Source organism: Coffea arabica, chromosome 10c, assembly GCF_036785885.1.
Source record: "Coffea arabica cultivar ET-39 chromosome 10c, Coffea Arabica ET-39 HiFi, whole genome shotgun sequence".
Lineage (NCBI taxonomy): Eukaryota > Viridiplantae > Streptophyta > Magnoliopsida > Gentianales > Rubiaceae > Coffea > Coffea arabica.
The window spans coordinates 50791937-50816042 of NC_092329.1; the positions used below are offsets into that span (position 1 = coordinate 50791937).

Below are 24106 nucleotides of genomic sequence, written 5' to 3' on the forward strand. Positions count from 1 at the left end.
TATCCCATTTTCTTGCCTCTTGTCGGAGTTTCAGAGGAGACAGTTGTCAACATGGGATTTTGTTCTTGTCTTCAAGTGCTATTCCTCAATCGAATTCTAAATCCATTCGTGGACGGCAACCGCTTCCCGCCATAGGCATTCGAATATCCTCCAGCATATCTCCTGTTTAACAATGATCAAACCAACTTCGAACAAAAATACATATTGATTCAGCCAAAGTTCTTGAAGAACCCATTAAAAAGTAATTAGTCTAGTATACCATTGGCTAAACGCTCACTCTCAATCCCATTTTTGGCCATGCAATTGCACGATTCCATTATATGTAGCATGTATAGAAGCTTTCTAGTATTGATGGGCGAAGTAGCACTATACAAGAAGAAGACGAAGCAATTCTTGGGTGAGAAATGTCATCAACTTCTTCAACTTTGACTATGGAGTCCATTAAGGATCATCCCTTAATGCCTGCAAGAGTTGTTGTAGCATATGATGCCACGAAAGATCGAACAGAAATAGAGTTTAGCCATACTATTCACAGTATCAGATCAAGGGGCGATATTCTTCATGGAGGGGATACGCTTATGTTTCTTGGAGTTTTATCAAAAGTTCCTCATCCTAGTAAGCATCTTGATATTAGTGTGTTATAAGTTTTGATTCCATTTAATTTCATTTTTTTCTAACTGATTTTGGAGAAACAGTTGAGTTTTGAATTTGTGGGGATCTAGTCATTTCATACTTTCTGCAATTGTAAGTCTGCTGCTTGAATCAGAATGACAATTGACTGCAATTGAACTTCATAAAGGTCTCTGGAGATGCATGTCATCAAATGAAATTACCAATTTGTGTTTGATGGTTTTGAAATTCAAGTAACAGGTATCAAGAAAGGATCCGAGAGGCAAAAGTAGGTAGCTTGAACACTGAACTGGGAAACTGAGTACTATCTTGTATCTAGTAGTTATATTTAATGTATTCATGCATGCAATTGGAGGAGATGGTTTCAAACAAGTCATAGTTATGTACCCAAGAGAGCATCTTGGAATGACAGATTTTCGAGAGAGAGAGAGAGAGAGAGAGAGAGAGACCACATTGGAACAGTTCTTGTGTTTTCAAGTATTTAGAAGTGTATATGATGGTTTTTAGCACAATCTGCACTCAATGGCTGGTAGTTTTGTGGTTTTCCGATGCAATATCTTCCACCAAAGAAAAGGATGGATTGCAGCTGACGCTTCATTTAGTATAGTGATGGTAGAATTTGGAGGGGCTGCTTCATTTGATAGTTAATTTGTGTATACAACAGCCATGCTACATTTTTTTGTGTATCATCCAACAATGGGACAAAAAAAAACCAAAACGACAAGTTGCAAGGCTTTCAAACATTAAGGAATGTAATATATCCAATTTATTTGGGGAATGAAGGCTGTATTTTAGCTCTCACAACAATTAGGAAAATTGCCTTGCATTTGTAATTATCCATTCAGTATTCATATGTATATATCTGGTAAGTGTTGGACTTTCATTGTTGTAAAGTGTGAAGAACACATCAGCTACAATACCATGTGGAATTAAACAACTACCAAAGCTGCAGAATGTATCCCAAATTAGGGAAATACTTCTAAACTAATCATCACTTAAATCTGAAATTTCATCACTGAATTTGATAGCAAACGGAAGACAATGAATTTCTTTATAGATGACAAACAATAAACAGACTGTGATTTATGAGAGGAAACCACTTGGACTGACTATGTGCTGCTACTTTTCTGTTTTTCTGTTCTTGAAACTTACTATTATTTTTTATGTGTTTACCCAGTGGGATATCAGATGCAAGCACGCCCAGAGTCCATGCTTGGAATTACACACGTGCGTCTAGTGGAAGAAGAGGTCTCAAACAAGGTTGATTTTTGTGTAAGATTGCTCCAGAAAAGTGCGGAAGAATATGATAGTGAAGGGGTAATATGCTCATAACAGCTTTCCTTTTCACCTGGTGCATAACTTCTCTATGGCCAAGTTACTCCTGCTACCTTAGTTGCAGAATGGTAGCAAATGGTTGATGGACTCTTGGAATTGTTGATCAATGAAACTAAAGCACTCTAAACTTTTGAGTAATAAAAGAAGGAAAGAACTATAGAGGAAAATTTTGAAATGTTTGAAGAGAAAAATCCAAATGAAATTTCTGATGCCTATGATATATGCAGTTAAGATCCGGCTTTTTTTTTTTAGCCATAAGTTGATTTAATGTGCTTCGTAATGTTCATAATGTTTAATGTGTAAAGATGAAACAAATTCTTGTTCTTAAGCACTGACAATACTTTACATTAATTTCCCTTTGTCCGTGCATTTCCGTTTCGATTTTGTAGCTAATCTGATAATCCATGATTTGAGAACACTACAGTTTCAGGTGAAGAACCTTTCTGACAGGTCTAAAAACATGCTTTTGTCTGTACGTGAGATGTGTTTTGGAGTATTATGTCAAGTTTCTCTAGATATGTGGATATGGTATTCAAGCAATAACATATTGTTGAGCTTTAGGAATTTAGTGGCACTATCTGCAGGTCCTGGGGGCATTAATTTGCTGTTTAAGTTTGCCCTCAAATCTAGGTTGATTAAAGGAGTCATTTATCTAACCTGAAAGAGTTAGGTAGCAGACTACTGTTTGTTGATTTTCACCTTGTAGATTGAGGGCTATTCCCATCTTATCGTCCCCCAAAAAGCGGTTAATCTGCCCTGTTTTTTTGATGCATTGGTCATATTTCTTGTGAATTGATCTCTCAGGCATCTGTTTTATGGCCTAGAGTCTCCCGGCATCTGTTTGATAACATAGAATCTTTGCAGCGTTGGAAAGTCTTCACCCTAGAAGCTCCTTTTGTATTGGTAGAAGCTCCTTGAGTTTCAATATTCAAAATGCAAAACAGTGATATACTACTATTTGTCACATTGCAATAGTAGAATCAAATTGCAGTATTGATTGCAATAAACTTCAAAGAATGTTAACTGCGCCTACTTGGCTAGTTCAAACTGTTTTATCAGTGTTATTTTTTGAATTGTTCATTTTGGTCTTTTAGTTTCCCATTTTCTACCATCAAGTGAGTTTCTTTTGTTGTTTATGTAGGTTGACATTGAAGTCAAGATTACTGCTGGGACTCCCACAAGGAAAGTTGTTTTACAGGAGGTTATTACATCCAATGCAACTTGGGTTATACTTGATAGGTAGTTTGTCTTACTGATATATATCTAGTAGATGTAATTTAGTTGTTGCGCATTTGATGTCAGTTGCGATCAGATACCAAATGCGGAGCGCTACATCTTTAAATCTGTTACAATGTGCTCAAAAGAGAAGAATGGAAAAGGATGGAGAGGACACAAGGAAGAAAATCTGATGTGTTCCTAATTCCAGGAAGCTAATCTAGTCAAAAGTCTGTACAATAGTAGATCTATGTAACTAAAACTTGTCATAAACTGTATCTTTGCTCCTGTTTTCCAGTGTCAGAAGTAATGTATAACATTTTTTGTCATCTACTGAAGTTAAGGAGACATGATTCCAGGGTTTAGCATTATCTGGTGGTGTACCTTATGGATTGGAAGCTTCCATTCTTCATTCAAATGGCAAAATAATTGATTGACAAAGTTGGGCACTCTATTGGTGCTATAAAGCTTTCAAATGCTCAAATGAACTTGGTGTAGATCACTTAATGTAATGTTTGTACAGGAAATGTCTGAATTCTGAAGCAGAAATGCACTTCATCGACTAAATATGGTTGCATGATAGCATAGGAAAGGGATTTAACTGCAATAATAAGAATAGAATAACAATTCTAGAGAATGAATATGTCTTAAAATGCTCATATATTTAGCTAAAATGGTTATACTTACTTTCGTGGGTGATGATTGTTTATCTCTTATTAGGCAATGAAATGAACTTTCACAAGTTTGCAAATTGGTAGTCAAGAAGGCAGAACCAGCCTTTATGGACATATTATTTCCCTAATAACTCTATTTTTTTGGCATTATTTCTGTATTTGCTAAAATATCATATGACAGGAATTGAAGATAAACTGTTTTAGTATTTCTTACATGTTCCTCCTCATTTTATAACATATACAATCTTGGCAGGCATCTAAGACGAGATTTGAGGTTTTACCTTAAGCAAATACCCTGCAAGGTTGCAATCATCGAAGATAACTTGTCCATGGTGGTTGTGAGACCATCCACTATTAGTGACACAGATAAAGTGGAGCCAAACTTGTTTATTTCCCTGGCAAAAAATGTCCCTCTGTTGGCTGCTCCAAATGAAGAGAACAATGAGCAATTTATTATGTCTTGCAAAAGTTACTCCCCCTCCATGGGATCCTTGGAAAACTCTGATAGGATAAAAAGCAACTTGCTACCTGCTCTGAAGTACAACCCTCAGGATCATAACATATCCTCGCATCACGAACTTGGCCCAAATTCTGAAGATAAATCAGGTAGAGAGCATAATTACTGTAATCTCATGTCAAAGTCTCCAAATTTAGGAGCTACATGCAACATTATATTTCATATGATTTGGAAATTTTTTAAATTGAAAATTACTGCCTCTTTGACAGCTTGCCCCTTGTTCTCATCTGATGGGGCTTAAAGTCCATTTTTTTTATTTGAAACTTGACAGTCCAAAAGAAATTGTTTTTAACTTTTTTTGCGAACCAATTATAAAAGAAAGCGTTTGTTTCATATGCATATTGCTTCTTCTATGTTTTGTGCTCAAATTGTGGGCGCTTTTACTAAAACTCTAGCCATGAACATCTTTTTCTTTGGCTTTTTTGTTTGTAATAAGTTAACAATGTAAACAGGAAGGCATGCCAAAGGAGGAAGCAAGCCTCCAATTTCTCCACAAGTAATTGAGAAATTACGAAGAAAGCCTAGCGGGCAGAGATCCAATGATACACCTGTTCTTTGCATTGGTTGTGGAATGAAAACGAAGCCAGATATTAAAGATTCAATGAAGTTCAGTTTTTCTGAGATACAGCTCGCAACAGATGACTTTTCAAAGGATAATTTACTAGGAGAAGGCGGTTATGGTCATGTATATAAAGGTCGACTAAAGGATGGGCAGTTCATTGCTGCCAAGCTGAGGAAAGAAGCAAGCACCCAAGGATTTGCAGAATTTCTTTCAGAAATATATGTGCTAAGCTTTGCACGTCACAAGAACATAGTGATGCTGCTAGGCTACTGTTGCAAGGAGAACCTTAATATCTTGGTCTATGAGTATATTTGCAACAAGTCTCTTGAATGGCATCTTTTTGGTAAGTTGATATAGAAAATTTTTGGCACTCTATCTAGCTACATTCCTCATCTAAATGTTAAATCCAAACTCCTTTTTTATGCTGTTCAATGCTGTTATGGTGGCACAGATAATGAAGGAGATGTCCTCGAGTGGCATAGAAGACATTCTATTGCCATTGGAACAGCAAAAGGGTTGCGTTTTCTTCATGAAGAATGTCGTGGAAGTCCCATCGTTCATTGTGACATGAGGCCAAGCAATATACTGCTCACCCATGACTTTGTTCCTATGGTAAAATTTCTGCAGTTTACTTATGTCAAATAACTTTGCCAGCTTTGGAGGTACTAGAGCTCCACCATTGCTTTTTGATTGAAAACTTACATAAAGTATTACATTAAGGGTTTGTAGTACCTGTGCCCTGCATTCATATGAATGAGTATTAATTATTGAGTTAATCATGTGAAAGCAAAAGATCTTTGAACTGTTAAATACCATGATAATCACTTGCTAGCTGAATTATTCACTGCTTGCTGTCTCGCTTCCAGGCCTGATGTATACTTAAATGAAATCTTTAATCAGTGGAAATTCAGTTTTTTAGTTGTGTGAATCATATAGATCTCTTATAATAAAAACATAAGAGTGTATATTTGTTGGATCACAGTTGCTGAACAACCTAATCTCTGTGCTTCCTTTATATGCAATTTACTATTTGACAAACTAAATTTTGTCAATATTGACCTAATGTTCATTCCATACTTTAGCATTATGCTCCAGGACCTCTGATTATTCCATTCATAATTCAGTCTTTATTGAATCTTCACTATCTTGAAGAAGTTTGTTTAATTATACTGCAGTTTATGCTACACTCTCTAATTCTTTCCCTTTTTCTTTTGTGCAGTAGAATGGCATGCAATATTCACATGTAGAATAGTAGCATTTGCATGTAGTTAGTTCACTTATTCATGTTTCTTTCCTATGTTTGGAAATCAGATTGCTCTTAGCACTTCTGCTTGGAGTTCATATGTCTTAAAATTTTTGGAGAACAGTGTTTGGACTCCTTTTCAACTGTCAGGAAACATGAGGATAATGCATGTCGCTTTTCCTTCCCTAAACAGCTAGGTGACTTTGGCCTTGCAAAACGGAGAACAGATGAAGGAAATATGCACAAAAGAATTTTGGGAACACTTGGGTGAGTATATTGATCTTATGGTACATGTCAGTGCAGCTGCCGTACTCTTTCATGCAGATTAATTCGAGGTGCTTTGCTTAATACAGGTATCTTGCACCAGAATATGCTGAGAATGGTATTGTTTCTGTGAAAACAGATGTATACTCGTTTGGTATTATCCTGATACAACTTATGTCGGGACGCAAGGTTGTTGATTCAAATAGACTAGACCAGCAACATTCCCTAAGACAGTGGGTAGGTGGCCTGATTGACTCAATTGCTCCCAACAATACAGTTTGTGTTTGTTAACCTGCAATTTCTTTATCTTTTCCAAGAAAATAGCTATTTCTATAAGCCTCTTCATAACTATTTTTAACCTGCATTTTCTTCTCCATAATGCATTTTAGGCAATACCGCTGATCCAGAGGCTTGCACTACATGAGCTCGTTGATCCTCGCATTCAAGACTTTTATGACACATATGAACTGTATCTCATGGTTCGAGCAGCCTATTTGTGTGTGCAAACTAACCCTGAGATGCGCCCAACAATGGGAGAGGTAATTGCTAATCGATGCCTTTCAGTATCTTGTTCATCATATCTAGGAGTTGTTGCACCGGTTCAAGCTACTTTGCAAATGGTCGTACAAATTTGGTTAACAAATGTGTTTTGCTTGAAAATCTTTATATCTATCAATGGAATGCTATGACTTATTTTCATGGTCAGCCGTTAAACGTTCTGCCTTCTCTAACCATATGCAAATTTAACTGCAGGTTTTACGTCTTCTAGAAGGTGAAAGTGATCATCTTAATCAATTAGCAGATCAATTTGTACCCCATTTCAGTAAATAATGAAGCATGACAAATCATGCCTCAGCTACTGGTATTGAATGTCCTAAATATTTTAAGACTCAGATTTTAAATCCTACCATTTGGTGCAAGTCTATTGTACATAGCAGCTTGGTTTATTTTAGTATTATCTCCATGGTGTCTCAATGCTGCAATTTTGGCTCCTCACAGCTTTCCCAATAGAAGTGCTGAGTCAAGATGATTGGATTGCAAGTTAAGTGATCACTTAACTGTTTCTCAAGAACTGTTAATGCATGTTAAATCAAATAAATCTGTTCCCTTCCATTTCAGTGCAAAAAGACATGATGGCAGCTTCAGTGCTGTAATGCCCTTTCTGTACTCAAAAGGGTGTCGTATGCAGCCTTCATTACTCAAATATCTACTATTCTGGTTTCTCTGTCTCTTTGTCTGTTATTTTCTCCTGGTTTAGATGCTTGGTCACAATGGCTAAAGCATGGAACTCCCACTCCTTTGTAGAAATGTTCAATTGCATTGTTATAGCTTTATCATGAGTGCGAAGATTCACAGTATACGTTTTGTGAGTGTGACTGTTTAAGTGCTCAGACAGTCCTTTTTTTTTTTTTTTTTTTTTGGTTGGTTGAGTTGCAATTTGCATTAAAAAGTGTACCTTAAGGTGCTTGGATTAAATTTGTGAGTTCTGAGTTTTTGACACTTTCTAAACTGTGTTTAACTAATTCCACATATTTAGTTCAGCTAGCAAAAACTATCTCTGCTACTGTGGCATACTGGCATTGTATTTTCATTAACATTTGATCATGTCCAGTTATTAACTTTCATTCCATTGTTTTAAAAATTTTCTTCCTGTAAAGTTTTGTCTTTCATGGTCACCGGCCGGGCCAAAAACCGGGACACATTGGCGGCCCTGTGATTGAATGATTAATGTGTTTATAATTGGGCCTACAACTCGGTTCAACTTTCAAGATGTTTATTTGACGCTTAGGTAAAGATAATTTATAGGATTAATCTTCTATGCGTTGACACTACGTAAATATTGATTCATGCAAATTAATTTTAATTTAATTTAAAATTCAAGTTTTACACGTCCATGCATCCGACCCCTAACACATACTGTATAAGGTTAATCCTAATCTGTATTGATAAAATTTAAAGTATATAACATATAGGAAATGATATTAGTACTTCTCAAGAAATTTCATCTAATGCAAAAGAAGGGAAGGAGTACCTGAGACTTTTAAGAAGTGCTAACAGTCATTTTCGTAATACATGGATAAAGGATTAAAGAACTTCACAAATATGGATTCGCACAAAGAAAGATAATAAACATTCATCTTTTATTACAATATATAATGCATGAACAATGATAGGTGGCCTAAATACTTTTTGTCATCTTTTTGAACTTTCACTTTTATCCTTACAAAAATTAATTTTTATCCTAATCCTCTAATCACATTTTATCGATATAACTATTCATAACCGCCCTAAGTATTGAAACTACCAAATTACTATATATAACCACACAAACCAAAATTCTTTCATCAAAATTTTATACAAATTTTTTGTATGTAACAAACAAAACTTATACAAAATTGATTCATTTTAATTGTTTCCTAATTATACACACATTACCAGTCCTGATAAATGCTCAAGGCATAACTACTTGGAGCTGTAGGAATGTCATTGCGTAATGCCCAAGGCAAGTCATTCCCAAAGCACAGAAATTCAAGATGGGTCTACTTTTGCTAGGGTAAATTTTTCTGATTAGGAAATGCAAGACAAGAGAAAACTTAAATTGATTTATTTGTTTCATCTGGTAACTGGTTTACCTTTCTAATTAAATCAACCCTGCTTGAGCCATTTTCCAAAAAATTCTTGCAAGTAAAATTATTATTTCACTTGCATTAATTACAAACACAATTTCCGATCACATTTTTATCTTTTCAACTCTCCCACTTTGATAGGCTTGTTTTTCATTTTCACCCGTCCCAAATTATAATCTACTTTTCAATTAAAGAATGTAGTTAACTTGTAAGTTCTCTAAAATGCCCTTATTTAATATAGATTGTTATTGAAGATAATCTAACTTATTTAATATAAGGCTAATTAGTCATACTCCATTTAATATAAGGATATTTTATAGGAAGATAGTGAGTTAAATTTTTTCTTCCAAAAAAGTTAGCTAACTTTTCTTAAACCGTGTAAAAAAAAAATAAAAACCAAAACTATCAAAATGAGACTTAGGCTCCGTTTGATAACACTGAATCTGAATTCTGAATTCTGAATTCTGAATACTGAATACTGAAATAATTAATTTACTAAATTTTAAGCACTGAAAAGAGATATATGAATGTCTGAATCTTAATGCTGAATCTATTTATACTATTTGATAAATATTCATAACTTAATGCTTAATAAGCTAAATTGTACAATTTTGTCCTTCTATCTTTTAATCCAAAAAGGAAATAGAACCTATGATTTAATTAACTTAAAATTGTTAGGTATGAAAATGACAATGATTGTGAAGAGCAATGCATACAATGACAATGTTTCTTTGTGTGGGAAAAGGGTATAGTTTCATCGTTTTGATAATGGAAAAACGAGCTTTTAATACTCCAAAAGCACGTTCAATTACATTTCTCAATCTTGCATGTGCTTGGTTAAAGCGTTCTTCTTTTGATCTTGGACGAAAAATATTTCGAAAATCAGACAACCAATATCTATATATTTCGATATGGTGTCATAAAGCCACGTGTGTGTGGATAAGTTGCATCACATAAATAATATTTATCTGCACAAAAAATATATATATCAAAATATAAATGTTTGTGGATGGAAATTACTGCAAAAAAATACTATTGTTAAAAAAAATTTTGAATAAAGAATATCAAGTTGTTTTGTTTAATTAGATAAGGATTTTGAATAGAGAATATTAGGTTGTTTAATTAGATAAGGATTTTGAATGTAATTAACAAACAGGGATATATTTGGTAGATAAGATAAAGTAGTTGAAGTAAATCTCTTGATTCTTATCAAATTAAGCATTCAGCTACGATTCTTGTGCTGAAAAAAATACATACAAATTCAGCACCACTTAATAAATTCAGCAGGTGAATTTTTATTTATCAAACACCCACAACATCTGAATGTCTGAATGAATTCAGTTTCAGCACTTTTTTATGTTATCAAACAGGCACTTAGGGGGTATCTTTTTTTTTTTCTTTTTTTAATGTGCAGATGTTTGCAATTTTAATATGAAACTCTTGGTATTGAATATGTTTAAACGTGTTTTTGGGTTCAATATATAGTCTCCAAAAAACACACTATATATAGTTGCTTTTCAAAGTATAACATTGAACATCCTAAACTAACATTATTTAAAAGTTAATACATAAAATTACATGTTGATCATTAAGTGATGACTTTTTAGTGAAATACTATAAAACTTTTCAACTCATTTAGCCATTTTTAAGGCTGGTTGATGCCCCATGAACACTAGCTAGGAAAATAAAGTGCCATCAACTCAAAACTTTTAGTGTTAGTTTGGACCAACAGAAATGGTATCTTATGCCATCTCCATAGTCCCCACTAGGACGCTAATCAGTCCTTTACCTCAAGTTCTTCACCAAACGTTTTGCTGTTACGTTTTCTTTCATTTCCCTCCGGAGGGAGCAATGGATCAGTATCTTTTTGGCTTTTTAAGTACCCTTATCATCAATTGCGTAAGCACTGCCACTTCTAAAGAACAATATTGGAGAATGAAGAAATTTTCTGCAGAAGAAAAATAAAGAAGAAGTTTCCATTGCGCCATCTTTCTAACATATTCACTGAAGTAGAAATTACAGTCAGTTTTGGAACCTTTTTTTTTTTTTCATCAAATATAATCATAGTAAATTTACAACCAAAAGATGCTTATGTTAAACATACTTTTTTCTATTACATTAATTATACATTTCCTTCCTTGATTTTGACTTTAATCACCATTAAGAGCTAAAGCCAGCTTTCGAAATTATATATAGTTCTCTTATGGAGAAACTTATAAATTATCTGCCACACAAATTTCACGTCAACAACGACAGATTTTATTTTATTTTTTCAAAAGAAATGATCCATACACAACAACTATCCAACACGCATGGCATTTGGTTACATTTGGGAGTTGCAGCATCACGAAGAATTGCAGAGTAGAAAGTGCTTAGATTCTGTATCATGCTTGGTTCGGTGGATCTCTATACTCTACCGTTCATTATTTTGTTGACATTTTCAAGGGACCCATGGAGTCTATTAGAATTTACATGCGGTCGTAGTCATCTTCCACTCACCATTTCTGTCTCAGATGCTCTCCATTAACATAAAAAGTGACCATAGATATCAAGAACTAATTAGGCTTCATGAATTGTGTTTTTCAAAAAAAAAAGAAAAAAGAAAAAGTTACTAGATACATAAGACTGTAGTATATAACATTTTTTAGGAAGCATATATGTGCCATATATAAAAGTTTGATGCCCTTTACGGTGTTGCATTGTTAGTTCTTTCTTCTTCTTTTTATTTTTATTTTTTTGCCTTTATTATAAAGGATAAAATGGATTTATTCTCTAACAAAATTATAAAACAACAATTTTACTATAACTTTGGATCTTCCCATATTTTTACGTTCAATTTCTCCTTGTTTATCCACTATATTCGACACACATTTCTTCAATTTTTCTTTATTAACATCACCCAAGTTAAGCCCATGCACTTGTTTCCCCTCTAATACTTCACTTTTATAAGAGAATTAATATTACAAATATTTTTATTCTAATTAGTTATACACACATCTGAGTGTGCCTTAATCACTATTATGTATAACAAGAAAAGAATTATTGAACATGTTTGAACTAATTCTTGACAAGAAATTTCAGAAAAGTAATGCACTACCCATCCTTTAGCTTTAGATACTTTTATTCGTATTTTCCTCATTCAGAGTTTTAATTGTTGTTTATATTCTTAATTAGGCTTGCTATAACAATTGAAACCTAGAAATTGGAACATTCGATTTGTTTTCTTAGGGTTTGGGTGCATGTATGGTGGAAGTTGGACCAGTTTTGAGTGCTTCAACTTTTAAATATAATATGGCATATCCATTATTATCCTCTTTAGTTCTCTTCGTGCAAGGCATTAATAGTGCATATCATGCAAGCAAACTTTTCTTGCTGCAAAAGAACGATGAAACTTAGCAATCTTTGTGATTGACTCACGTTGAAAGCAGCATCTTACATTTCCACTGTTTTGCATATGTAGCTTTAAGAAATATTCTTTAATTATCTTACATTTCAACCAAGAGTTTCAGAATATACAGTATACACTGTCATTTTTTATACATGTCATATATATACAAAAGTTGATATTAGAATCAAATTTGGATTAAGTAATATGCATTAAAATGTGAAGATGTATACTGTCAATATAAACAACATTAATCCTTCAACAAATCCTATCATAGTTCCCCCCCCCCTCCTCCTTTTATTTTTAATCTATGGTCTTACTGTAGTTTTATTTTTTTATTTTTAAAATTTTTTATTAAGGCACAATCCTACAATACTTTAAGTTTAGGGATTTGGATTATGAGTGGAATTAAGATGAATGTTAGTCTTATAACTCATTTTAGAGTTACGGATAATTCTGGTTCACGCATGCTTTCAATTCTTAAACTACTGAAAAATGCAATTTGTTTTAATCCCCAATAAAAAGAATATGCTGGTTGGGAATGAATGATTTAAAGAAAGATTTGAAACCAAGTTGGCTATTTGATTTGGAATAATGTGTCCCTTCAAGGTGCGGTTAGAATGGATTTGAAAGATGCACAAAAACAAAAGGGTTTGGAATCAACTCCTTAGAAAAGTTGAAATCCCCTTGACTTTCAATTAAGATATGGGAAGATGTTGCATTTCTCTTTTGGGTATTTTATCTCAAATTATAATTCAATGTTTGATGGAGAAATAAATGTTTTAGAATCTTATATTGTAAGATATTCTATTACTTAAGTTATGGATAACTATCGTCATTAAATATATATCGTCCAGTTATTTTATATAAATTGATGAAATGGTTCCATGTAAAAGATCATGGAATTTCTCTTAGATTTGATTTTTAATAGCATTACAATTGATACAAATATTCTTGGGGATTTGGCTGAGGATTTGAAATTACAATCTACCAAGATAGGGTCTGTTTGGTAGTCAAATTTTTGGATCTGTATTTGATAGATTAGTTTTTTTTTTTTTTTTTTTTTTTTTACAAATTTGTCTATAACAATTCTTCAAAAACATCCTAAAATTTTTAAAATATACACCCCAGAATATTTAAAAACACGCCTAAAGTTTTTTCTTTCTTATTCTTCTTCCTCCTCTACCATCTGAACCCATCATTGCCGACATTTCCATTGCTAGCGCTAACATTGCCTTCCCCCTCGCTTTTTTTTTTTTTTGCTCTTTCTCTCGCTTCCTCTCCTCCTCCCTCTTTCTGCTTCTCTTCCCTTCTTCTTCCTCCTTCTTCTGCCGCCCATCTCTACTTCCTTCCCTCCCTTCCCCTTCTCTTTCTCCTTCCCCCATCTCTCCTTCCACTTCTCCTTCCCACAAATCGTGACAAATTTATTCCAGATTTGGCAGGAGAGGGAGGCAAGAGTCATAGGGGATGTAGTGAGGAGAAGGTGAAGGAATGAGAGGAAAAAGAGAGAGACCGGTACAAGAAACGTGGAGAAGGGGATGAGAGCGAGAGGACAGGAGAGGAGGAGAAAGGGAAAAAGAAAGGAAGAAAGAGAGGCAGAGAAAGAAGACATAAAAAATGGGAGGCAGAAGGGGTGGCACAGGCGGTGGCAGTTGGAGCAACGACAGTGATAGGGAGGAGGAAGAAGAGGGAAAAAAATAAAAATAAAAATAAAAAATTCAATTTCTCCACAAAATTTTTTTTTACAAATTCTACAATAAATTGCAATAAAATTTTATACAAAGATCCAAAAACCACTTTATCCAGACAGATGTTTCTTATCATCCTTGTTTGCTGCAAGGGTTGCACCACATGATGTGTCTTATGATTAGATAGCAGATCCTGCAATAATCATTTGAAATTCCAATGACCAAGGAATCATAAATGTCACCAATTTATTTGTTCAATCTTCTTTAATGTTCCCCTATTGAGTTCAAGAGCTACAGGGGATTTTCATTTTTTTTTTTTTCTAGCTTCAAAGTTTTTCTAGCTGCAAAGTTCAATCATTGGAATTGGAGGGATACATCATGGTATGAAAAATACCTGGAGATCTAACTGATACAAGCTTAAGAAAGCAACAACTTCAGTGGCTGCCAGAGGTTATGCCCGTGAAATGATTATGGATCTTAAAGAAAGGGACAAATGAAAACCTTAACGGCTGACGGAAAAGAGAAGAACTAATTGAATTAGACAGAATAGAAAGATCTGAAGATTCCTTTAAAGTTTCAACTACAATTCTGAAATATTGCATTTTGTTAATGATGTAATTGAGTTCCCACTTCAATTGGTGGTTAATTACTCTCTTGCTCCTCTTAGCTTTTGGTCCACAATGGGAAACAAAGAGGATGCAAGCCGTATATAGTGACAGACAACATAAAAAACATGCTATCCATATATATAGTGGTAAAAATATCTGTTCATTTACAGAGAAGTTTGAAAGTATATATATATATATATATATATATATATATATATATATATATATATAATTTTAGTGAATACTATCTTTGAGCCAAACTTTTAATTGTATACACAATTTATATACTATTCACTTTCATTTCTTTTTATTTTTTTATTTTTTGGCTATTTTTCGTATACTTGAGCATGAAAAATGAATGATTGTTAATAAAATGATTTTAGAAGTCAAAATTCAAAAGGGCCTTTATAGGATTAAATTATCTTTTTCTCATGAAATTAGATTTTTAGTCTCTGACTTGGTCTGACGTGTTATTAAAAAAAAATAATCAGACTTAATTAAGGGAGGTGTGTGATATTTTCTAAACCTTCAGAAACCTTAGCTGAGACTTTTGAAATTATCCCAAAATTGAAATACCAGTTAGGATAAATAAAGTCAACCAATCCAAGAGAAGGTGGAGTTGGAAGATAAAAGAAAGATATTATTGTAAGTAAAATGTCCTGATCAAGAACCAAATTCCCTCTTTTTTTAAACTAATGACTAATGATGATGAATCTTCACCATTCTCAGTGCTTCAAACCCAACCACGCCACCACTACTACTCTATCTCTCAAGAATCTAAGAATTCTATAGAGATTGAGAGGGACCAGCTTCAGTGCTCTTCCTACCTTAGAAGTCAGGCTATCTTATTATATAGAAGTATAATTCTGTAGAGGCTGCAATGCATTTTGGCTCCGACTTCTCTACCAGAAAGAAGGTCAGGTAACTGTATAAACTGCAACACAAACTCCCACACACACACACACTCAAAGACTACCCTGTATTTTGTTCTATTCTTTCTATTGATAGAGCAAATGGTAAAATTATGTGTGGTTTGCTTTCCTTTAGATATATTCAGCTGTAGTTCAGAACTGTTAAATTTTTGTTCTCAGAGGCTTTCCTTGTGCATGCATTGGTTTCTGTGTCAAAGTTACTTTATTTTCATTTTGAACTTGCTATTTTTGGTTGCAAAAGAACAGCAAGTGTAATGGCCTTACTGTTAGTACTGATTAATGGAGTAACAGGATTTTGGAAGAGGTTTCTGCTTTTTTTTCCTACTTTTTTGTTTTGTTTGTTGGGAGAGGGGGGTGGGGAGCTACATCAATATACTCTGGAGCTGATAATGTGATTGGCTTTTTCTGGAACTTCTACTAACCAGATATTGCTGCCCCAATGAGTAGTCAAAGTTCTGTGATGCGAAGCTGATGAAGCTGATGCTTGGTCTTATTGTTTTCTGAGCTTTGATGTTTTGCAAAAGTACTTGATTTTAAGGTGGAAATACAGCTTCAAATTCAAGCCACATCCTTGCATAATTTTTGACGACCCCATGCACTAAATCCTTCAATATCTTGTTGCAATTTAAGAGAATTCCTTATTTTTTTTTTCTTTCATTGTTCACTATAGCATCAGTTATTCTTCCCAACTCAATTGTCAAAAAGAATTAATCTTTCCCTAGTGCGAGGCATGACAGTTTCGTCTTAAAACCTTAATATGCTTGCAAGCCCTTTAGTGTTGGTAGGCAATTGCTAAAATTCAAGACAGTCTAATGTGGTTGTGGTTTTCAGTTAGCACTTAGCAGGCCCTCTTGAGAGAAATGAAAGTTTGCGCAACTCCTCTTCAGGGGAGCTTTAAAGATTAGATGTTGATGCTAGTTGATGATATGAAGTTCCGTCTGAGTCTCTCAAGTTCATAAAAAAGGTAAACCTTATCCCTGAATTAAGATGCAGTTTTTGCACTAGCAAGCGAGAGAAAAGGCTTAACTGTCAGATGCAAGCATCCTGAATTTTGATTCCTTTCCTTTCTTCAGCTTTTGCATGGTGATTTTCTTGGTTGCACTGGTGCTTGCCTTTTCTTGCTCTCTTTCATTAATAGGAGATATAATTCCGAAACATTTGCTGACAATGTCTAATAGGAAAGCTTTTTCATCTTGATTGCACTTTCTGCTTGAATTCCTTGCATGAATGTACAAATCATGTTAAATTTCAACTGGGCTAGAGGGTGAGCCTCTGATTCCAGTAGCAAATGATTGGGTTCCTAATATGTCATAACATTTATTCTGGTCATAATGCAGATAAAGCAAGAGAAGCATCTGTATTGATTACAAAGCTGAATATTTTTTATGGCTAGGGATGGATGGCCTTATTTTGATCCTGAATATGAAACTTTAAGCATAAGAATAAACCCCCCAAGGTGTGTCTGGCAGTTTATATTCACATATGATCATTCCTTTTGGTAGTTCACTTCCTCTGCTCTACTTTTGCTGATACTTGTATTATTTTCCTGACTTATCTACAATCCTGATTTCAGTGTGGCTGTTGATAACACTAGTTGCAAGGACTGCACTCTAGTCAAGGTAGTTTTTTCTCTCTCTTAACACCTTTCTTCTGTGGTACTCTGTTGTCCAAATGCCGAAATTATTTTCAGATTACTTCCTTCGACTGTATGCTATCTTCTCCAAATTTCATGGCTAACAATTCTTGTCAGCAGTATTGGCTTGCAGTTGATTTTAACCATACTTTTACTACTAGACCAATCAAAGTACTGGTTCATTTGTTTTGAGTATGTCTACATTTCTTACTTGTACCTTTGTGTTTAAGTGTATGTAGATGTATGTAATCTGTAAAATTCATGCAAAAGACCAATGATATTCCAGACTTCGAAGTCCCATAGGTTTGGCCTTTCTGCAGAAAAAACTAGGGAGGTAAGAGACCCTATTAATGATGAGTAGTGTGTTACGCTCTTGGATGTGCTCCAAAAGCAAGATACACCCGCTCTTCGAACTTAATGAGAATGAAGATTGGATAATTTCATGAATTCCAAGTACCCTTTGAAAGAATGCTGTCACATATATAAGATAAACATTAACTGTACAAATGCTTCATGCTTTACTGTGCGCAGTCTAGCTTTTGGAACTAACCCATGAAACATTTATTAGTATTTTATCTATGTGATTATAACAGATGTTAATCCAGTAATTGTGCTGATGTGATGCAATAGGTAACTGGAGCTCCCTGTCTATTACTTGGGTTGGTAGTTGATTCAAATGTAGTGCTGTAATAAAATGCTTCTGTGCAAACAAGAAAAATTAGCAGACACTATTCTTACTCTTGAGGTTTTGTCAAAGGCTAGAACAAAATGAAGACTTCTCCTTTTTGCTTACTTGCAAAATAGAAATGGACTATAGAAGAAAAAAGAATCTTAAGATGATTGTAGTCACACACTCAGTTTATTGAAATGTAACCCAAAAAGGTGGGGAAAGAGTTCATCAAAGTATGAAAATTAAAATTGTTGCCAATATTTTTCAGTGAAACAGTATATGAAAATAGGGTTGGGACTAAAGTCTCCTGGACCATTGCTCATGAATGGCAGTTCTTTACATTTATTGGCTCCTGGCCCTCCTCAATTGCTTTTACAGCCTGGTTATAGTTCTCATATAACGCACCCTTTTAGATGAGTAAAAGTATAAACTATCCTGAAAAGAAGCCTTAAACAATTACCTGCATACAACCCTGTTTCAAATGCTTTTATATAGGATTTCATTGAACAACAGTATCTCTGGTGTAATATTGGTAGAATTGCAGGTGCTTCTCCATCTTCCATAATCCAATTCAAAATTGTCTTAATTAATGGATAGGTTGACAGTCTAAACAAACCAGGAATACTGTTGGAAGTGGTGCAAATCCTGTCTGACCTAGATCTGATTATCACTAAAGCATACATATTATCTGATGGTGGGTGGTTCATGGATGGTATGTCAATCATCTATTTTGATATTTCCTTCACTTCTATGGGTTGCACAGAAATTACCCCCTGCTTTCTGTCAGCTTCTATGTCGACATAATATGTCTGGTCTCTTTCATTTTTGTCTTCCCTTGTCTGTGGTTCATTACTATCAGTAAGCTCTCAAATTGTGCAGAGTGGTTTACATATAGCTCCAAATGATGAAATGCCAACATATTGGTCCAAAAACATTAGTTTTCACCGAAAACAAAACATGTGTTGGTTTTGATGTGAGTCTTCCTATTGATGTCTGTCCAATTTCCTACTCAAACTGCTTTTTCTCTAGATTGTTGCTATGTCAAGTTTTTTGGTTTTCTAAAACCCCAGAACTTGAATATGATAACTTTTATGTGAATTTTTTTATTCCTTCTACTGTTCTTTTTATGTATAACTAAATGAACCTAAAACCAGAGCTCAGTGCTTTTCAAGTTTCATCACTAACTCTTAGTCACCTGGAAACATAAAGAATTAATGCACTTTAGGGGGGAAAAATTGTCAGCTGTTGCCTTCTAGCTTTGTTTCTCCTTGACATTTGCTTCTGTTCATGGTCTTACACAATAAAGAATGCTTGGGCCCATCACGCAAGTTCAATAAATAGTTTCAACACGAACTAGACCTCTCCTCTGTGTGTTGTTTGTGAACCAATGGATGCTGATATGAGATCATTCTTGACAGTGTTCCATGTTACTGACCAACATGGAAATAAGATTACAGAGAGCAATACCATTGAACATATTGAGAAGGTATGGTCTTTTATTTCATTCTCTCGTGCTTTGGATTTTGAACTAAAGGGATAATTAACTAGCTTGGTTGACCAGGGAGCCTAGCGAAACTTGTTTAACCTCAACAGTTGAACAGCTATTGCTATATCATTTGACATGCAATGAAGCAGAGCCAGGTTATTCAGGGCTGCCTCATCTCCTCACTTGGAAAACAGAAAGGAACTGAGTAGTACTAAACTATTATTGGATATGGTAGACTACGTTTAGAAAATAAAGCAAAAGGAAAGAAGAAAAATTTAAGTACTTACTGCACTGAATGAACTGCAGTTTAGAGTTAATGCACGGTAAAGATTCCTACTGAAGGCTGGACTTCATTTTCTTTATGCACATTGGACCATATAAAGTGTCATAGCTCATCAAATTGTCTCACCTGTTGGAGATTTGAGTGCATTCACTTCTTTATTATAGAAAATCCCAGACATGACCTTCTGCAGCAGAGATAAACTGAGGAAAAACATGAGTGAAAGGCATTTGTGTTAGAAACGCGAAGACTTGGACAATAATTCAGAATTTGGAAACAAAAACTTTTTCTTTATGTTGTTGATATGTCATTAAATATGTGATCATAGGCTCTAGGACCTAAAGGCCACACAGCAGATGTATTGAAGACTTGGCAAGGGAAGCAGGTGGGGGTGCACTCCAGTGGTGATCACACAGCTATTGAGCTCACTGGGAGGGACCGACCGGGTCTCTTATCTGAGATTTTTGCTGTCCTTGCTAATCTTCACTTCAATGTCATTGCTGCTGAAGTTTGGACACATAACAGGAGAATAGCGTGTCTTCTTTATGTCAATGATGATTCAACATGCCGTGCTGTGGATGATCCCTCTCGGTTATCTACCATGGGAGTTCAGCTCAATAACATTCTCCGCGGGTGTGAAGATGATAGAAATGTAGCTCGTACTAATTTCTCTGCAAGTGTCACCCATGTTGATCGACGACTCCACCAGATGTTATTTGCTGATAGGGACTATGAAGGTGGTTGCTTGTCAACTGAGGCTGGGTATCCCCCTTCATTCACACCAAAAATAACAATAGATCGGTGTGTGGAGAAGGGATACTCAGTGGTCACTGTAAATTGCAAAGACAGGTCAAAGCTAATGTTTGACATTGTGTGCACACTTACAGATATGCAGTATGTGGTTTTCCATGCCACTATTACATCTGATGGCCCCTATGCATCACAGGTAAAAGCACAGTTTTTACTTTGAAGGATATCCTACAGTTAATTGTCTTAATATAATAAGGTTTAAGAAAGAAGATTTTCTTTAGGAACAGTTTACCATCATGATAAGCATGGTTTCTGACAAATTATTTTGCACAGGGATTGTCTATAAGTTGATTTTGAGTGCATTGGCATAAATGGAAGTGAAATTCTGGAGAAAAAGGGATGTTGGATTTAATAAATCCAGTAAGAATATAATTAGTCAATTTAAAAATGTTCACTTATATCTTGATTGAGCTTTCCAACTTCATGCATGACATGATTTACGCATTGAATTTGTTCAGTTGAGATTGTTTACATGTGTCTACTTGAGTAGCTTTTTTTCTTTTGTCCATTGCCTGTGATTTGACTTCAATTTTTTTCTTCCCTTTTTTTCCAGGTAATGTCACTCAGGTTCATTTGCATTCTTAGTGGTATTTCAGTTATTAACTATTGTGACGGCTCCAAATTACAGTTCATTTCTTGACACTACATGTTGCTTTTACTTTCGTGTTGAACATCTCTACTCATTTAATCTCTGGAGCATGTCTGAGTAATTCCTCTGGGCTTTACTGAAAAAGAATATTCTGACTATTTTGGACCTGCAGGAATATTATATTCGCCACATGGATGGCTGTACTCTTGACACTGAAGGAGAAAAGCAAAGGGTTATCAAATGTCTTGAAGCTGCAATCAGACGGAGAGTAAGTGAGGTGAGTGATATTTACTTTAGTTCTGTTTTTACATAAAAGACAGATGAGAATCAGTGCAATCTGTTGTGGTCTGTCCTCATGATTCACGGTTAATTTCATTGAGTAGGCAATAATCTCTATTGAATTCTCTCTCTCTCTCTCTCTGAGAGTTCAAATGAGGCTCCAATTGATGGATGCCTCAGGAAACAAAACATGCTCTGGGTGTTAGTCCATTGCTTCTGAGAAACTGGTCCTCTTATGGCTTGGTTTGATGGTGAATCTTTGAGGTCAACTCTTGATTCCATCTAGAATGTAGAGGTTGCCCTTGCCCAATTTTCATAACCATTTCTGGAGACAAATTTAAAGCTTACATGATCAAACATGTTGTTGATTGTAACTAGAGATGTTATTTTCTTAAAAGGAGAAGACATATTAGGGAGAAAGAAGTTTAGCAGACAAACTTAGCCTTTTTTTTTCCTCCTGTTGACCTACTATCCATGTGTATTTGGGCTGCACAGATGTCTGCATTCAATTGCAATCATCGAAACATCTTTTCTGCCAGCAAAAATAGGATTGCGCATATTTCATGATATGACGTATGGTGTTGTATACAAATATGACATGGAAGTCTATCCAATTTTGAAGCCCATTTGTCATTGTGTATAAGCTGTGCCCAAAGAAACATTAGCTCACAAAAAAGATCCACATTAGGAAAATTACTTGTTTTCAAGCAACCGGTGAATTCAAATGTAGCATTAAGTTTCCTGAAACTTCTTCTTTTCTTGGACAAAGCCACCTTGGGGTGGTGGCCAGCTTGGCATGGATTCACACCTATTTTAGTAGACTACAACAAGGAGACCAGCTTGTATTTTTGGCCTACATGCAGGACCTAATCCTGGAGCTATGTGCGAAGGACCGAGTTGGCCTGCTTTCTGAGGTAACAAGAGTTCTTCGAGAAAATGGACTGTCTGTTACAAGAGCAGGAGTCACGACGGTCGGCGAGCAAGCAATGCATGTATTCTACGTTAGAGATGCTTCAGGTGATCCTGTAGACATGAAGACAATAGAAGGCCTACGGAAAGAAATTGGACAGACCATGATGCTTAATGTGAAGAAAGTCCAAACATGTGTCAAAGCACCTGAATCAAGCAGCTGGTCTAAGACAAGCTTTTCCTTTGGCAGTTTGCTGGGAAAATTCCGCAACTGAACTCTTTCCATGTACATAAACCTGCAGCATCAGGTTTGTCACAGGGTTGTTTTTTGTATGGCTATTGGTGTTCAAGTAAGATCAGTTTGCGAAGATCTTTAAAACCAATGCATCTTTTTCACTTATGTGAAGTAAATTTTTCTTTCTTGGGTGCACATTTGATGTTGAACTGATCTTTAAGCCAAGTAAAACTGTTTTTAAAGGAAAAGAAATATGTCTTTCAACGATTGTTGATAAGATTTCCAGCTCATTCGACTCTTTACATACATTAGCTGATTGTTTGCTGGATGGATGTTCATCAATGATCTTTTGGCTTCTTGTGCATAGCAGGATCTTTTGGTCTAATATTAAAACTGTTATGCAAAGATGATAGCATAATTTACATTTTCCAGTGATATTTTGTCAAAACAATATAGTTTCCAACTTGCATATTTCACAATACTACGATTCACTTGTACAAATTTTAAGCTCAAGTACTAAGGTATTTCCAAAAGCTCATTACTATTAAGTAAAATGTATCAATGACCATAGATTCCATTCCAAAAGATAATATTTGTGTGATCTAAAAATGTGTACTCCTAAATTGCTACTTGCATCATTAGCCATTTGGTCTGCTTCTGTTGCTCTTCTGCAAACCACAGTGATCCACATTGTACAGAAAATCATGTGGAAATGAGAAAGTCTAATGACTGATTGCATCATTGGCTAACTTGTCAGGCATGGATGATTGCTTATAGTTGTGGTCATTCTAATTACAGTTTTATAGTGCAGCATTGAACAAGAATTTAGAAAGCAAATTCAGGCAGAACTGAAAGATAATTTGCCAGTTCCATGCTAGAGATCAATCATATAAATGAAGCTAGTGTTCAAGACACACTTAATGCGTGTGCAACTAACAAAGAGAAAAAAATTTTCTAGAATTTTCAAAGTATATTTGATGAAATCACTTTTAGGAGAACTAATTTTATATCTTATGTAACAATAGATATGTAGAAAATTCAACAAAACAAAAATGGCAGATATGTGTTGGTTCTATTCACCTTTACCATGAAAATGGTACAAACTCCCGTATCATATATTAGAATTTACCATACACACTGATTTTCTTGGTTCGTCACTTAGATGATTTCAAGGACAAGTTAAAAAGAACCCATATTTTTGCAGGAAATGACCTTTTATCAGCATTTGTATTTTGCAAAGATGACTGAGCTAGATTTTCTGACAGAGAACACTAAGCAGAAAAACTTCTAGCCTCTTGTTTTATCTGAAGTGATTTGCTTATGCAATTTTAAAATCTAGATTTAACTGTATTTAGATCAATCCTACATGATAGCACAACCTATCCACGCCTATATCTCAACTATGCAAGTACATGTATCTATATTAATCCATTTGCAAGGGCATTGTAATAAACATTCTGTGAAAAATGAAGAACAAAGAATAACAGGGAAAACACAATAAACATATGACGACCCTAATTTCACTTTTAAAATAA

General features: G+C 34.8%; 2 protein-coding genes across 7 annotated transcripts; both read left to right on the plus strand.

Moving 5' to 3' along the window:
- The first annotated feature begins 98 nt into the window (after positions 1–98).
- Positions 99–7553, plus strand: LOC113714343 (serine/threonine-protein kinase PBS1-like). Of its 3 annotated transcripts, XM_072068223.1 has the most exons (11): positions 258–615; positions 1808–1947; positions 3107–3204; positions 4108–4460; positions 4824–5276; positions 5385–5545; positions 6370–6443; positions 6530–6677; positions 6830–6979; positions 7194–7302; positions 7440–7553. In XM_072068223.1, exons 1-10 carry the CDS (start codon positions 405–407, stop codon positions 7269–7271), a joined length of 1866 nt encoding a protein of 621 aa, XP_071924324.1. In that variant the 5' UTR covers positions 258–404; the 3' UTR covers positions 7272–7302; positions 7440–7553. The 3 variants fall into 3 exon arrangements, with proteins under 3 accessions (XP_027093946.1, XP_071924324.1, XP_071924325.1); XM_027238145.2 differs by lacking the exon at positions 7440–7553 and having other exon boundaries at positions 99–615; positions 7194–7392; XM_072068224.1 differs by lacking the exons at positions 7194–7302; positions 7440–7553 and having other exon boundaries at positions 6580–6677; positions 6830–6970.
- A 7846-nt stretch (positions 7554–15399) lies between these two features.
- Positions 15400–22861, plus strand: LOC113714744 (ACT domain-containing protein ACR3-like). 4 transcript variants are annotated; one of them, XM_072069311.1, is made up of 9 exons: positions 15400–15669; positions 16512–16644; positions 17018–17136; positions 17254–17299; positions 18581–18695; positions 19402–19469; positions 20078–20695; positions 21321–21425; positions 22291–22861. In XM_072069311.1, exons 3-9 carry the CDS (start codon positions 17066–17068, stop codon positions 22609–22611), a joined length of 1344 nt encoding a protein of 447 aa, XP_071925412.1. In that variant the 5' UTR covers positions 15400–15669; positions 16512–16644; positions 17018–17065; the 3' UTR covers positions 22612–22861. The 4 variants fall into 4 exon arrangements, with proteins under 4 accessions (XP_071925412.1, XP_027094588.2, XP_027094589.2 ...); XM_027238787.2 differs by having other exon boundaries at positions 15400–15664; XM_027238788.2 differs by lacking the exon at positions 15400–15669 and adding an exon at positions 16023–16218.
- Positions 22862–24106: the final 1245 nt, after the last annotated feature.